Source organism: Drosophila mauritiana, chromosome 3L (genome assembly GCF_004382145.1).
Source record: "Drosophila mauritiana strain mau12 chromosome 3L, ASM438214v1, whole genome shotgun sequence".
Classification (NCBI taxonomy): domain Eukaryota; kingdom Metazoa; phylum Arthropoda; class Insecta; order Diptera; family Drosophilidae; genus Drosophila; species Drosophila mauritiana.
The window spans coordinates 13,670,041-13,681,756 of record NC_046669.1 but is presented as its reverse complement, the minus strand read 5'-3'; the positions used below and the strand labels follow the sequence as shown (position 1 = coordinate 13,681,756).

The 11,716-nt window shown below is 50.0% G+C and overlaps 4 protein-coding genes across 4 annotated transcripts; 3 read left to right on the top strand and 1 right to left on the bottom strand.

The window, feature by feature from the left end:
• The first annotated feature begins 576 nt into the window (after positions 1-576).
• On the top strand, positions 577-1,257 carry LOC117142130. The gene has a single exon (XM_033306035.1). The coding sequence runs from the start codon at positions 680-682 to the stop codon at positions 1,136-1,138; it is 459 nt and encodes a 152-aa protein (XP_033161926.1). The 5' UTR covers positions 577-679; the 3' UTR covers positions 1,139-1,257.
• LOC117142129 (RNA exonuclease 4) lies at positions 1,184-2,460 on the bottom strand. Its single transcript, XM_033306033.1, has 2 exons — positions 1,437-2,460; positions 1,184-1,354 (listed from the first exon to the last, which is right to left on the bottom strand). Exon 1 carries the CDS (start codon positions 2,357-2,359, stop codon positions 1,487-1,489), a length of 873 nt encoding a protein of 290 aa, XP_033161924.1. The 5' UTR covers positions 2,360-2,460; the 3' UTR covers positions 1,184-1,354; positions 1,437-1,486.
• Positions 2,461-2,822: 362 nt separating this feature from the next.
• LOC117140868 (ATP-dependent Clp protease ATP-binding subunit ClpX-like) lies at positions 2,823-5,126 on the top strand. The gene is made up of 2 exons (XM_033304007.1): positions 2,823-2,943; positions 3,009-5,126. The coding sequence occupies exons 1-2, from the start codon at positions 2,867-2,869 to the stop codon at positions 5,014-5,016; spliced, it is 2,085 nt and encodes a 694-aa protein (XP_033159898.1). The 5' UTR covers positions 2,823-2,866; the 3' UTR covers positions 5,017-5,126.
• A 295-nt stretch (positions 5,127-5,421) lies between these two features.
• On the top strand, positions 5,422-11,685 carry LOC117141883 (neuralized-like protein 4). Its single transcript, XM_033305574.1, has 9 exons — positions 5,422-5,862; positions 5,921-6,280; positions 6,342-7,276; positions 7,339-7,515; positions 7,574-8,658; positions 8,720-9,544; positions 9,598-9,898; positions 9,955-10,065; positions 10,127-11,685. The coding sequence occupies exons 1-9, from the start codon at positions 5,692-5,694 to the stop codon at positions 11,502-11,504; spliced, it is 5,343 nt and encodes a 1,780-aa protein (XP_033161465.1). The 5' UTR covers positions 5,422-5,691; the 3' UTR covers positions 11,505-11,685.
• Positions 11,686-11,716: the final 31 nt, after the last annotated feature.

Genomic DNA, 11,716 nt, shown 5'->3' with positions numbered 1-11,716 from the left:
TTTTGGTTTGAAAGTAAGTGTAAAAAGTGCTGTGTTCCAAAATTTTGATAATTTAATTTACTTCTTTCTGACAATGTAAGCAAAACACAATTTGTTGCTGCTGTTGTTGTTGTTGTTGCTGGTGGTGCAACGGCGGCACTCACACTCACTGCCACTAGCACTCACACACACACGAACGCACACACCTACAGCAAGACACGGATGCAGGCACACAAACACAGACAAAGGACCAGATTTCGATGAAAGGCTCCTGCGGCAGGCGACGCCTCTTGTGCTTTGTTTGCAGGTTTTTCCGAGCGAGGGGCGTGCGAATTGCTTGCAATTTGCCTTACACACCGCATTAGACTCGGTCTGTGGGCGAGAAGTGTGGGAACCGAGAGCAACTGCAGTTAAATGCACTTTATTTTGCCGACCGACCGCACGACAACCGCGCTACACGAATATTCCGGACAGTGTGACCGCGCTGGGTCTGCGCACTGACACCGAAGACTTGCGGGAAAACACCCTAAATATGCCGACAACTGCGCTTAGCAAAGTCTCAAACCAGTGGATTTAATTAATATGTATTTTTGTGGTAATGGCCAACGGTCGCACTTAAAATAAGAAAACATTTGTTTTACATTTCGGATCCAAGAAAATAAGCCATTATTGGCTTAAATAGACTTTAACGACTCTAATCATGAGCACCCCTCGCAAGAACTATAACAACCTGCCGCCCTACTGCCCACAAGGCGGCCAGTACCCATCGCAGTCCGCGGACTACAGATCTCAGCAATTCGGTGGCCAGCAGAAGCCACAAAATGCAAACTTTGGCTTCTACGAGGACAAACAGGGCCAGCAAAATGTTCCGCATTTCTACCAGAACAAATCCCCGCAGGAGCCGCAACGCCATCGGCCCTACGGTCAGGGCAGGAATTTCGGACGCGGCGGCAACTTCAATCGTAGGAACCAACAGAACTGGGATCAGAATCCGAGGAACCACCAGAACAGGGAGCACAACCGGAGCGGCAGCTCCTTCGGCCAGTATTTCCATCCCTCCATGCTGGAGGATCCTTGGCGGGAGCTAATGGAACGCCACGAGGCCATCCACGGACCCAGCTCTAGCCAAACTCCACCGAAAGAGGTGGAGGTATCCTAAAATGTTTAATACAATACTAAGACCTAGTTAAGCCCTGTAGGATAATTTCACCAAAGCAAAGTAAGAATTTTAATTTTAGCTTTCCGATATTAAACAAAAGGATGTGTAAACATAAAAAAGGTTTCGTTCAAGTATGTGAGGCAAATCATGAGGTCCGAGCCTGCTTTTGAGTGACACGCCACGTGCTAAAACCGCTCCGATGCCTTAAAGAAAGAACTAGGGATAAGGTTGTAACATTTTATACATTTAAGCAACAGTTCCACGTGAATGAAACCCGTGTGTACACTTAAAAACTTACGACTACCGTATTTCATCCCCTCAGTGCTATGGGGCTCCCCGAGTCAGCTGCTAAAAGTGCTGCTGTTGATGCCGCTTCTTCGCCAGGTACTTTTCCCAGTCGGCGGCAACGCGATTATAGATACCCATGGCAGCGCGTGCATCCTCCACGGAATTGTGTTCGCCCGTTTGGATCTCCCGACCCAGAACGGCCATGGTCAGGCGTTTTAAGCTGGGCGTATGGCTATTAGAGATGAGTTTGCACAGCGGCTTATAGCGCGACGTATCACGAATGTCATGGAACGGATGGCGGATGCTCAGTACGGCAAGATCGTTGCCCAGGGCGTGTCCCACCAGAATGCGGCCATGTAGTAGCTTCACCACTTCGTTTTGCACGGTAGCAAAGTCCTCACCGTTAGCGATGTCCTGCGGCCGAATACCGGACACGCTGGTGCGGTAGTCGATGACCTCCATTCGCGGCTTCACATACTTGTCCAGCAGCACCTGTCCTACGCGATTCACGATGGACACGCGTGCCAGCATGTCGTCCTGTCCGTTGTGTCCCACACCCACCATCTCGCAGTCCATGGCCAAATAGCGATTGGAGAGTGCCTTCTTTTTCATGCGCATGCGTGCCGATTTGCTCAGTGGTGCTGACTCCGCCGTCTTGGCATCCTGGTTTTCACTTCCAGGTGCTGCTGCTGCTCCACCGCCAGCAGCGGCCATCCAGTTGGAACCGGCTGCCCTGCGACTTGTGTTTGCCTGTTGCACCTGTAGACGCTCCATGGAGGTTTGCAGCTTGCATTGATTGTGTTGCGGGGAAACTACATTTTTCGTGCTGCCCGTGGTGTTGTTGTTTTTGCCAGGCCCGCTGCTGCTGCTGGCCAAGTTATTGGCCCGGGTACGATTCATGTCGAACTGCTTCTGGCGTGGCGTAGCGGACATGGCGTCGGAGCATCTATATATTCCAAATAAAAATGCAGCTTTAGACGATCTCGAATAAAAATGTGTTTCTTTATTTTAGTAACACCGACCAGTGTGACCATTTTGGGGTTGCTGGGGTATTACTGTTGGCGGGCTTTTGGTATTTAAACACTGTCAATGGGTGCGTTCAGCAGTTAAATAGCAATCACGCCTTAAGTAGCCTGTGAACTCATCCACTGCGCCAATAATATTTGCATTAATCGCTCGAACAAATATGACCGTAAAAATTGCTATTCATTTACAGTTTCAAACGCTGAAGTAGTTGCTTGTTCATAAATAATGTAAGTTCATTAAAATATTAATGAAATGCGGGAGTATTGACAAATATTCTGAAATCACTTATGGCGTTTTTGTATTTGAACAAATCGCAAAAATACCAAACTAACGAATTGTTTACATATGTATGTGCACACTCCAGATTGGGTTTGAAGTTTTGGATATTCACTGCGAAGTGCGCACTCGATAAAGATGGTCGTATGCAAGCAGTTTCAAAGTGGCTCCTGCGTATTTGGTTCAAAATGCATCATGGAGCACATAGATCTCAAGTAAGCGCATCTTGGAATATATATATATATATATATATATAACAACCCTATCAATTCGCATTAAGGCAAGTGGTCGCCGAGGGAGTGAAACATTACTTGGAAGGCGGGGCGTGGTGCCTATCTGCATTCGGCCCCTTCAGTGGCAGGGGCAACTTTCCCAACCACATCGAGGATCAATCATTTGAGGAATGTCGTTTGCAGCATTACATGGCTAAACGACAGGATCGCCTCACTAATTATGAGTTGCAGTATGTTTGCGAAGTTAGCTTGGCCACCATGAAAACGGCCAATTTGCTTAAGATGTCGCCCCAGATACTGGATACATTGATCGAAATCTACGAACAGCCAAATAGTATCTTAGTCGGTTCCATCTTCAGTAAGTCCGACTCAACACGATTGATTGCCAAAGCCAACAGGATCAAGCCGAAGGCTTCGCAGCAGGAAAAATGCCAAGTTCAGCCTCAAAGCCTCCCAGGTTTTCAAACCAACTCGAATGCTACCTCTGGAAACGCGATTATGGGGTCTTTTGGCGAGACACCAAGTGCTCTTAAGGCACCCGAGCAGAAGCCCGCTTTTCCAGTCTGCAACATCAAACAGCAGTTCCAGCCGCTGCCAACAGTATTCACTTTCGGGGCAACCCCATGTCCACTCAGCTGCACCGCTGGATTCGGGGCAGACAATTCGAGCGCTAGCTTTGGAAATATAGCCTTGGGTCAAATCAAGACTAACCAAGGAACCGTTTTTGAAAAAAACAACATTTTTGGATTGACTAAGGACGAAAAGAAGGAGAAGTTCGCCAAGCTGCCACCTGAACCACAGAAGATCATGGAGTTCTTAGACAAGCATGTGGTGGGTCAGGAATTCGCCAAGAAGGTGCTGTCGGTGGCAGTCTATAACCACTACAAGCGCATCCACCACAATCTGTCACAGAGAGAGCAGACAGCCGACAACGCCGCAGAAACTCTGTCGCTCTGCCAGTTAAAAATCTCTGGTGACATATCTACGCTCAACAGCGCATCGCAGAAAAAGGATTTGTTCGTTTTTGGAAGCGAACAAGAATCGAGCACGTTCAACTGGAAATTTCCAGGTATTCAGTCAAACGACGTTGAGCTGGAGAAGAGCAACATCATGATGCTGGGCCCAACGGGATCGGGAAAGACGCTTGTCGCTAAGAGCATTGCCAAGTGCCTGGACGTACCCTTCGCTATATGTGACTGCACCACGTTGATGCAGGCGGGCTACGTGGGCGGGGACATCGAGAGCGTCCTCTTAAAGCTGCTCAAAGATGCAAACAACGACGTAGAGCGCGCCCAAACTGGCATTGTTTACTTGGACAAGGTGGACCAGATCTGTGCTCTCTCTGGATCCAAGGGCATCCAACAGGGCATGCTTAAGATACTGGAAGGCAGCGTGGTTAGCCTAACCAACCGGGGTCAACTGTTCGGCAAGGCGGTCCAAATGGACACCACAAACATTCTGTTCGTGGCCTCCAGCGCCTTCACAGGCCTGGATAAGATCATCGAGCGACGCATCAACGAGAAGAATTCTGACGTCACTTCAACCGGCGAAGCCGGTCCTTCAAACGCACACCAGCAGGAGCGGGATAAGTGCCTGATCAAAGTGCAGGCATGCGACCTAGCTGAGTTCGGTATGATACCGGAGTTCGTTGGTCATTTCCCGATAATAGTGCCCTTCCACAGTTTGGATGAATATATGCTGGTTCGCATTCTTACCGAACCGCCCAATGCTCTAGTGTCGCAGTACAAGGCAATGTTGCGCTTGGATGGTGTGGAGCTTACCTTTTCCCACGACGCCTTAATATCTGTGGCCCAGCTGGCCATGACGGGAAACATGGGAGCTCGCGGGTTGCGCCCCATAATGGAGCAACTGCTGCTAGATCCCATGTTCTTAGTGCCTGGCTCGGACATTCAGGGCGTTCACATAACCGCCGACAATGTTATGGGTAAGGCCAAACCCAAATATCGACGAGCTACGGACAAGACGCCTTCCAAGTTCAATGTTATGGATCACCCAGCTGCCGTGTCCAGTACCACGGACAACCCAGTGGCTTAATCTTTAATATATTCCAGTTATTCAGTTTTTATAAACACTTTGTGAATTTATTAGAATTAACACAATAAAAAGAATTAAACACAAATCTTAAAGTTTGGCTTTAAAACTAATATAATTATGTTTAAAGTTTTTGTTAGCTTCTTTGCAGTAAAATTGCTGTTTTTAGGAAAAGATTATCCAACAAGTTGTCATTATTTTGAAACTTAATTTGAATAGGAAAATTTGGATGCTTAGAGATTTGAAGACTTGAAAATAATTGTATTTTCTTATTAGGCAAATGCTGTATTCATTAAGAGCAAACCTTGTTAATTACAATAGCTCGAACTATGTTTTCAGTGTAGTAACTGATAACCAATTCAACTAAGCAGCCGATATGTTCGTTAAATGTACGGATTTTCGTTACATCTATGAACGGTCATACGAAAAGGATATTCATTTGTTTATTTTAGTTTGGCACATCTTTGAAAATAATGCATAATGCTTAGTGTAGATCTAGATAACTGCAGAGTACTCCATCGGAATTTGTCCATCAGCGCCCGAGAACCCGTCACTTACATCGTCCACAGCCCATGAGCCGCAATCCGCCCGTGTTCCCATTCCGACTGACGATTGATTTGTACGGCGACAAGCGGCGGCGGAGAAAAGGGCCGATAAAGCAGAACTGGAGGAGCAACCATGACCGGCAGAGAAACGCAATCCTTCCACACACGCTGTGGCCGCTCTATCCGGCTGTACAATAACAACCGGATGGCCCAGCGCTCGATGCGGGATTTCAGTCATGCCCTGGTGTTCAGTGCTGAGCCCCTGGAGGACGATGTACTTTTCGAGGTCGTCATCGAGAAGAAGGTGAGTTAGCCACACGACTTTGCAGCAGATAGAGCTGCGGATAATGCTCGTCTTGCAGAATACCTCCTGGGGCGGCAGCATTGAGATTGGTGTCACCGCGGAGTCGCCGGATGACCTGGAACTGGTGGCATGCGCGACTGCCATGCGAAATGGCACATGGGTCATGTCCGGCATCGACGTGCGCAAGGATGGACGACGCCTGTTCGAGTTCTATGGAACCGATCTGGAGACGCTCAACGAGAATGATCGCGTTGGCGTCATGCGCACCTCTGGTAACGATCTGGTCTTCTATGTGAACGGAGAGTCGCAAGGCGTGGCTGCAAAAAACATGCCCAAGCCTCTGTGGGCTCTTGTCGATCTCTACGGACGTTGTGTGCAGGTTTCCTTGTGTCCGCGCGATGGAAGTGGCTCCGTAGAGGTAACCATTCAACCAACCCAAATGAATCGTTAAATTGAAAATCGTTTTTTTTTGTACACAGCCTTTGGATTCTCCGCTGCAGCAACCGCTGCAGCAGGTTGTTCAAAACTTGGACGTGGCCATGAACGTAAACATCGTCGTTGACTCCGACGCCTGGATGCAAGGCAATGGCTCCGTATCCGGTGCTGATGACCGACTGTGCTTCCACACCCGCTGTGGGTCGTTGGTGAAGCTTTCGCCCAACTTTCGATCCGCCGAACGACGTCGACCCTTGGACGAGTTCAATAACGGCGTGGTGATGACCCACAGGCCTCTGAGGGACAACGAACTGTTTGAGATTCGAATCGACAAGTTAGTGGACAAATGGTCGGGATCCATTGAAGTGGGCGTCACCACGCACAATCCCGCAGTGCTGCACTTTCCGGCAACCATGACCAACATGCGCTCAGGCACAATTATGATGTCCGGTTGCGGAATTTTGACCAATGGTAAGGGGACACGCCGTCAGTACGGCGAGTTCAACTTGGATGAGCTTCGCGAGGGAGATCGCGTTGGGATGATGCGCAAGGCCAACGGCAATCTACACAATTATATCAACGGACAGGACCAGGGGGTGGCCGCCACCAGAGTAGCCTCTACTTTGTGGGGCGTTATCGATCTCTACGGAATGACTATCAAGGTAACCATAGTTGATCGCGATGAACGTGAGCAGCAGAATCTCGTGACGCGGCGAAACAACATAGTAGCAGGAATGACTGCATGTTCCAGTGGTGTTGGTGCTCAACACACCCAGCACCAGCAGCATTCCGGCACCCCCACCTTAAGCCTCCTAAGTCCAGAGAGCGAGATGAATGTGGCTGGCGCTGCCGGCGGCCTAAGTGAGACCATTTCCAGCACCCGAGCCATAGCCAGAAACGATGACCGGCTAACCTTCCACCACATTTGTGGTACCCACGCCACCGTCACCCAGAGCGGGCGGACAGCTCTGCGGCCCAAGTGAGCATTGTTGTTTACGGCAGAAGATTTTTATGAACTTCAATTCCCCAATCTTTTTTCAGTGCTGCCGATGATTTTAACAATGGTGTAGTGCTCACAAGAAGACCTCTGCGTCCCAACGAACTCTTCCAAGTGCGACTTGAACGGGTCGTGACCAAATGGGCTGGCTCTGTTGAAATGGGAGTGACCACGCACAGCGCCGACGAACTGGACTTTCCATTCACTATGACTAATGTGCGGTGAGTCCTGGCTTCTAGCCCAACTTTAGTTGCTTTTAACAACCCGTTTCCGAACCAGTTCCGGCACTTGGATGATGACGGGAAACGGGGTGATGCAGAATGGAGTCACCGTTATCGAACAGTACGGTCAAAACCTGGATCGCTTGCAGGTGGGCGATAGAGTGGGTGTGGTGCGCAAGGACGACGGCACATTGCATTTCTGGGTAAATGGAGTGGATCAGGGTCCAGCTGCCCACAATGTTCCGGAGCGCGTGTATGGCGTAATCGATTTGTATGGACAGGCAGCACAAGCAAGCATCGTGGACACTTCGGAGTGCGGTAGTCCGGACACTGGAAACTCTACCATCTCAAATACGACCTTGTACAGTGAAGTTCCGCTGCGATTTCACAGCATCCACGGCGCCAATGCAGGCATATCGAACAGTGGCCTAACAGCGTCGCGTCCTAATTCCCTGGCGGAGTTCAATGACGCAATTGTGTTCAGTAACCGACCGCTAAGGCAGAGGGAATTGTTTGAAGTGGAGCTGGAGACAATGGTTCGTCACTGGTCGGGCAACATTGAGATCGGGGTGACGGGCACTCGGCCAGAGGACATCCAGTTGGCTCCAAACGCCACCGATCTGGAGGCCAGCGACACCATCATCTTATGCGGCCCGATGATTTTTCACAACCGCAAGACCATACGCACGAATATCCTGCTGGATCTGGATACCCTAGGTCCTAGCACGCGAGTTGGTGTGATGCGCAATGGTGACTTCATTCACTTCTTTGTTGATGGAATGGATCAAGGGCCGGCCTGCGAGTGCCACGCACCGAACATTTGGGCCATTATCGATTTGTATGGACAGTGCGCCCAAGTGAGTCTTACCCAGACGCAGCTGGACATCCGCGCTCCGTACGCAACCAGCGAAAATTCGCAGAGCTGTCAAGCCACATCGGTAATTCAGCATCCGGCCATGGAGACAAAACACCGCTGGACTTGCGTCTCGGGAAATGTAAGTCTAACCAAGGATTGGACGGAGGCCTCGCGCTTTACGGGAGCGGCGGCACCGCTATCCCATTGCCTGGTATTTTCGGAACATCCGCTCAGCGTAGGATCACCTTTTGAGATTAAGCTGACATCGGTTAATTCCATGTTTGCTGGTAAGCTCCTGTTGTAGATATCTACATGTAGAGGATTTTAATTTCTTTAACTCGTCCGTAGGTTGTCTAAGTATCGGGGTCACTGATCTGAATCTAAGCGACGAAAGCGTGCGCAAGAAACTCCCAACCAGTCTGCGCCGGATTCCGGCAAACGTGTGGTATGTTAGCGGAAACGAGGTGTGCTTCAACTCAAGCTGCCTGCAGCGCTCGCTGGCCTCCCTGGAATGGTTAAGGGTGGACGATAGGATAACTCTGGAGCGAGTGGAGAACTCGTTAAACATTCTGTTGAACTCGGAGAACGTGAACATCCAGTTTCACAACGTGCCCAACGATGTCTACGTGGTTGCCGAACTAAGAGGTTCGACAATGGGAATTCAAGTGATTTCCGCTCAAGGACCGGCATCGCCACTACGTCCATGCAGTTTGCGTCTGCAGGACTCTATGGACTTTGGAGTGGATCCATTGAACAAGCAGGATAGCTCCATGCTGGAATCAATCGATTCCGAGGCACTGAACTACGAATTTTTGGATGTCTCACAAAAGAACGCGCGGCTCAGCGATGATCGCAGAAGCGTGACCAGAATCAAGTCCTATAACCAGTCCATCGTCTGCCTCAATAAGCCACTGTGTAAGGGTGAGAGCATCAGCATCAAGGTAGATGCCCTAAACAACAAGTGGAAGGGTACTCTCGGTCTTGGCGTTTTGTCCGCAAGTCCCCAGACTGGTCCCATTTCCCTGTTGGACTTTAAAAGGGGCTGCTGGTTGGCCACCCACGACTACGTCAACATCAACGGCCAAGTAATGGCCTCCAAATACGGCGATGCCCTTGAGCAGATCCAAGTGGGAACTGTGATCACCCTGACACTAACCCATGCCGGAATGCTAAGTAAGTTTATTTTGAGTGTTAAAAGTTATTTTTAATTATGAAAATTTATTCAGTCATTATGATTGGGTCAACGAATCTCGAGGATCTGGCCAGCGGACTGCCCAACCATGTGTATCCCGTGTTCGATGTGTACGGCAAATGCGAGAAAATAACATTGATTACTGGAAATGATGCTGGCCGCACTGGGAATGCCAATGGTACTCCAATTCTGGAGGCTCCGGAGGCTCTGGAATTGGATAATGGTATGCCACAGCAATGCGAAAAGGCGCACCTGGAAATGCACGAGAAGGAAAAGGACACGGAGCAGGTCTGCGAATCCGGACCGTCCACCTCCGGTGCTCCTTCAAACGCCATGTAAGCGTATAAATAAATAGGTCCACTCCGGTTTTCTGTACGGAATCATTTTGCAGGACTCGATCGGTTATGGAGAGCGTTTCGGAGAACTTGCTGCTGAACATTTCCATTAAGAATCGAACTCTGGAGCAGCAGCGAAATGAACTCGGCGGATCATCGTCGACTTGGTAAGCATGGCAATGGAAATGCGGATAAGAATGTAATTTCTAATTTTCTGAATTTCTTCAGTTGCCTTCGCGAGTCTCTGCAGCTGCAGCACAATACTAATTTAAATATACAACGCAGTCAGAGCACACAGAGATTCCAGAACTCTTTGAACACATCTGCAACGGCAGCGGGATCTAGTGGCACCAGCGGCTGCACGGCCAATACTCAACACCTGAGTAACTCGGGTGTATATGACACGAATAAGGAGTACGATGATCTACCCAATCCTCCAAACCCGTTAGTCAGTTCTGTCGACGAAACGAGTGGAGCAATGACGTCTGTATCCACAACGGTCGATCACAGCGAAAACAATGCGGAGGCCTTAGAACTAAGTGCTAGTAATGAACGCGAAATGTCCGGCGAGCCCGCGCTCAACGATAATGTATTGGAGGACGACGAGATCGACTACATGAACCACCTGTTGCTGCTGCAGCAACTCCAGCAGAACGAATATACGCGGCATCATCTTATGCCCGATCAGGCGTCACTACTCAATCTCGACCTGCCATCCCTTAATTCCATGGAATCCGACACGAATTCCGTCGGCCAGACGCGGCCGAGTGGAGGAACAGATTCCCTGCGATCCACTGCCACCGGTGCCAGTGTGGAGCAGAACGACTGCGAGTATTTGCGTCAGGTGAGACGCTTCTGTGCATCGCTAGTCCTGCCGCAGGCCTTTTTTGATAGCCGACTTGAGCCGGTGTGCTTCTGCCTGAAGTGCAGTGGACCCAGCATCGGAGGCAATGGTGATAAACTGGAGGGTTGGGTTTATTTCAAGCTAAACCAGCAGACGGTCAATGTGCTGAGCACTTCGACGTCGACTGCATCGGCCGGTGGTGGCGCTTCCTCGGCGACCGCTCCCCAAGTGCACTTTGATCTCAACGGAGACTGGCTGCCCTTCTACTACATGACACGGGTGGACAAGATACGGGCGATACTGGATCGTGGGCAGCCGCTTCCGCTGGAAACGGATCCGGACGAGGAACCGGCCGCTGCAGCGCTCAAGGATGAGCCTGGTACACGTCTGGAGCTGTACTATTCGCCCAATGCCACGGTCATTGAGCCCGTGCTGCCGCAGCATCACTTTGCCTCTGAACAGGGACTCCACCGCATCTCCACGTCCTTCGAGGTCTACGTTCGGCGGCAGTCGATTTCGGGTGTGACCACTGGCAAGGCTGCGGCCGAGGCAAAAAGGCGCAGCCTGGGATCCACCGACCACGACCATGGTGGAACGGGACAAGGTGCCGACGGCGTGGGAGGCACTCCGTCCGCCACTCTCAACGAGTCGTCTGTTCATCTGCTTAACGATCTCTGCTGGTTTACCAAGGAGGCTGGCGCTTGCATAATCAACGCTTTAATTATTAAACTGGACAGGATCGAGGAGCCGGAATCTCATTGAGCGCACAACCCCATATTCGCACTAGTCACGCCCAGTTTATAAGCATTAATCCTGTCCCTATATTCACCACATTTTAATCCCGCTGAGCAGCTACCCACACCAAATCGCAGTCGCATTCCTCTTTGTAAACGAGTTTGTATTGTATCGTAAGCTCAAATAAAATTACAAGTTTATTGGTAATGAACCCTTTTCATTTGGAAAACATGGCATCT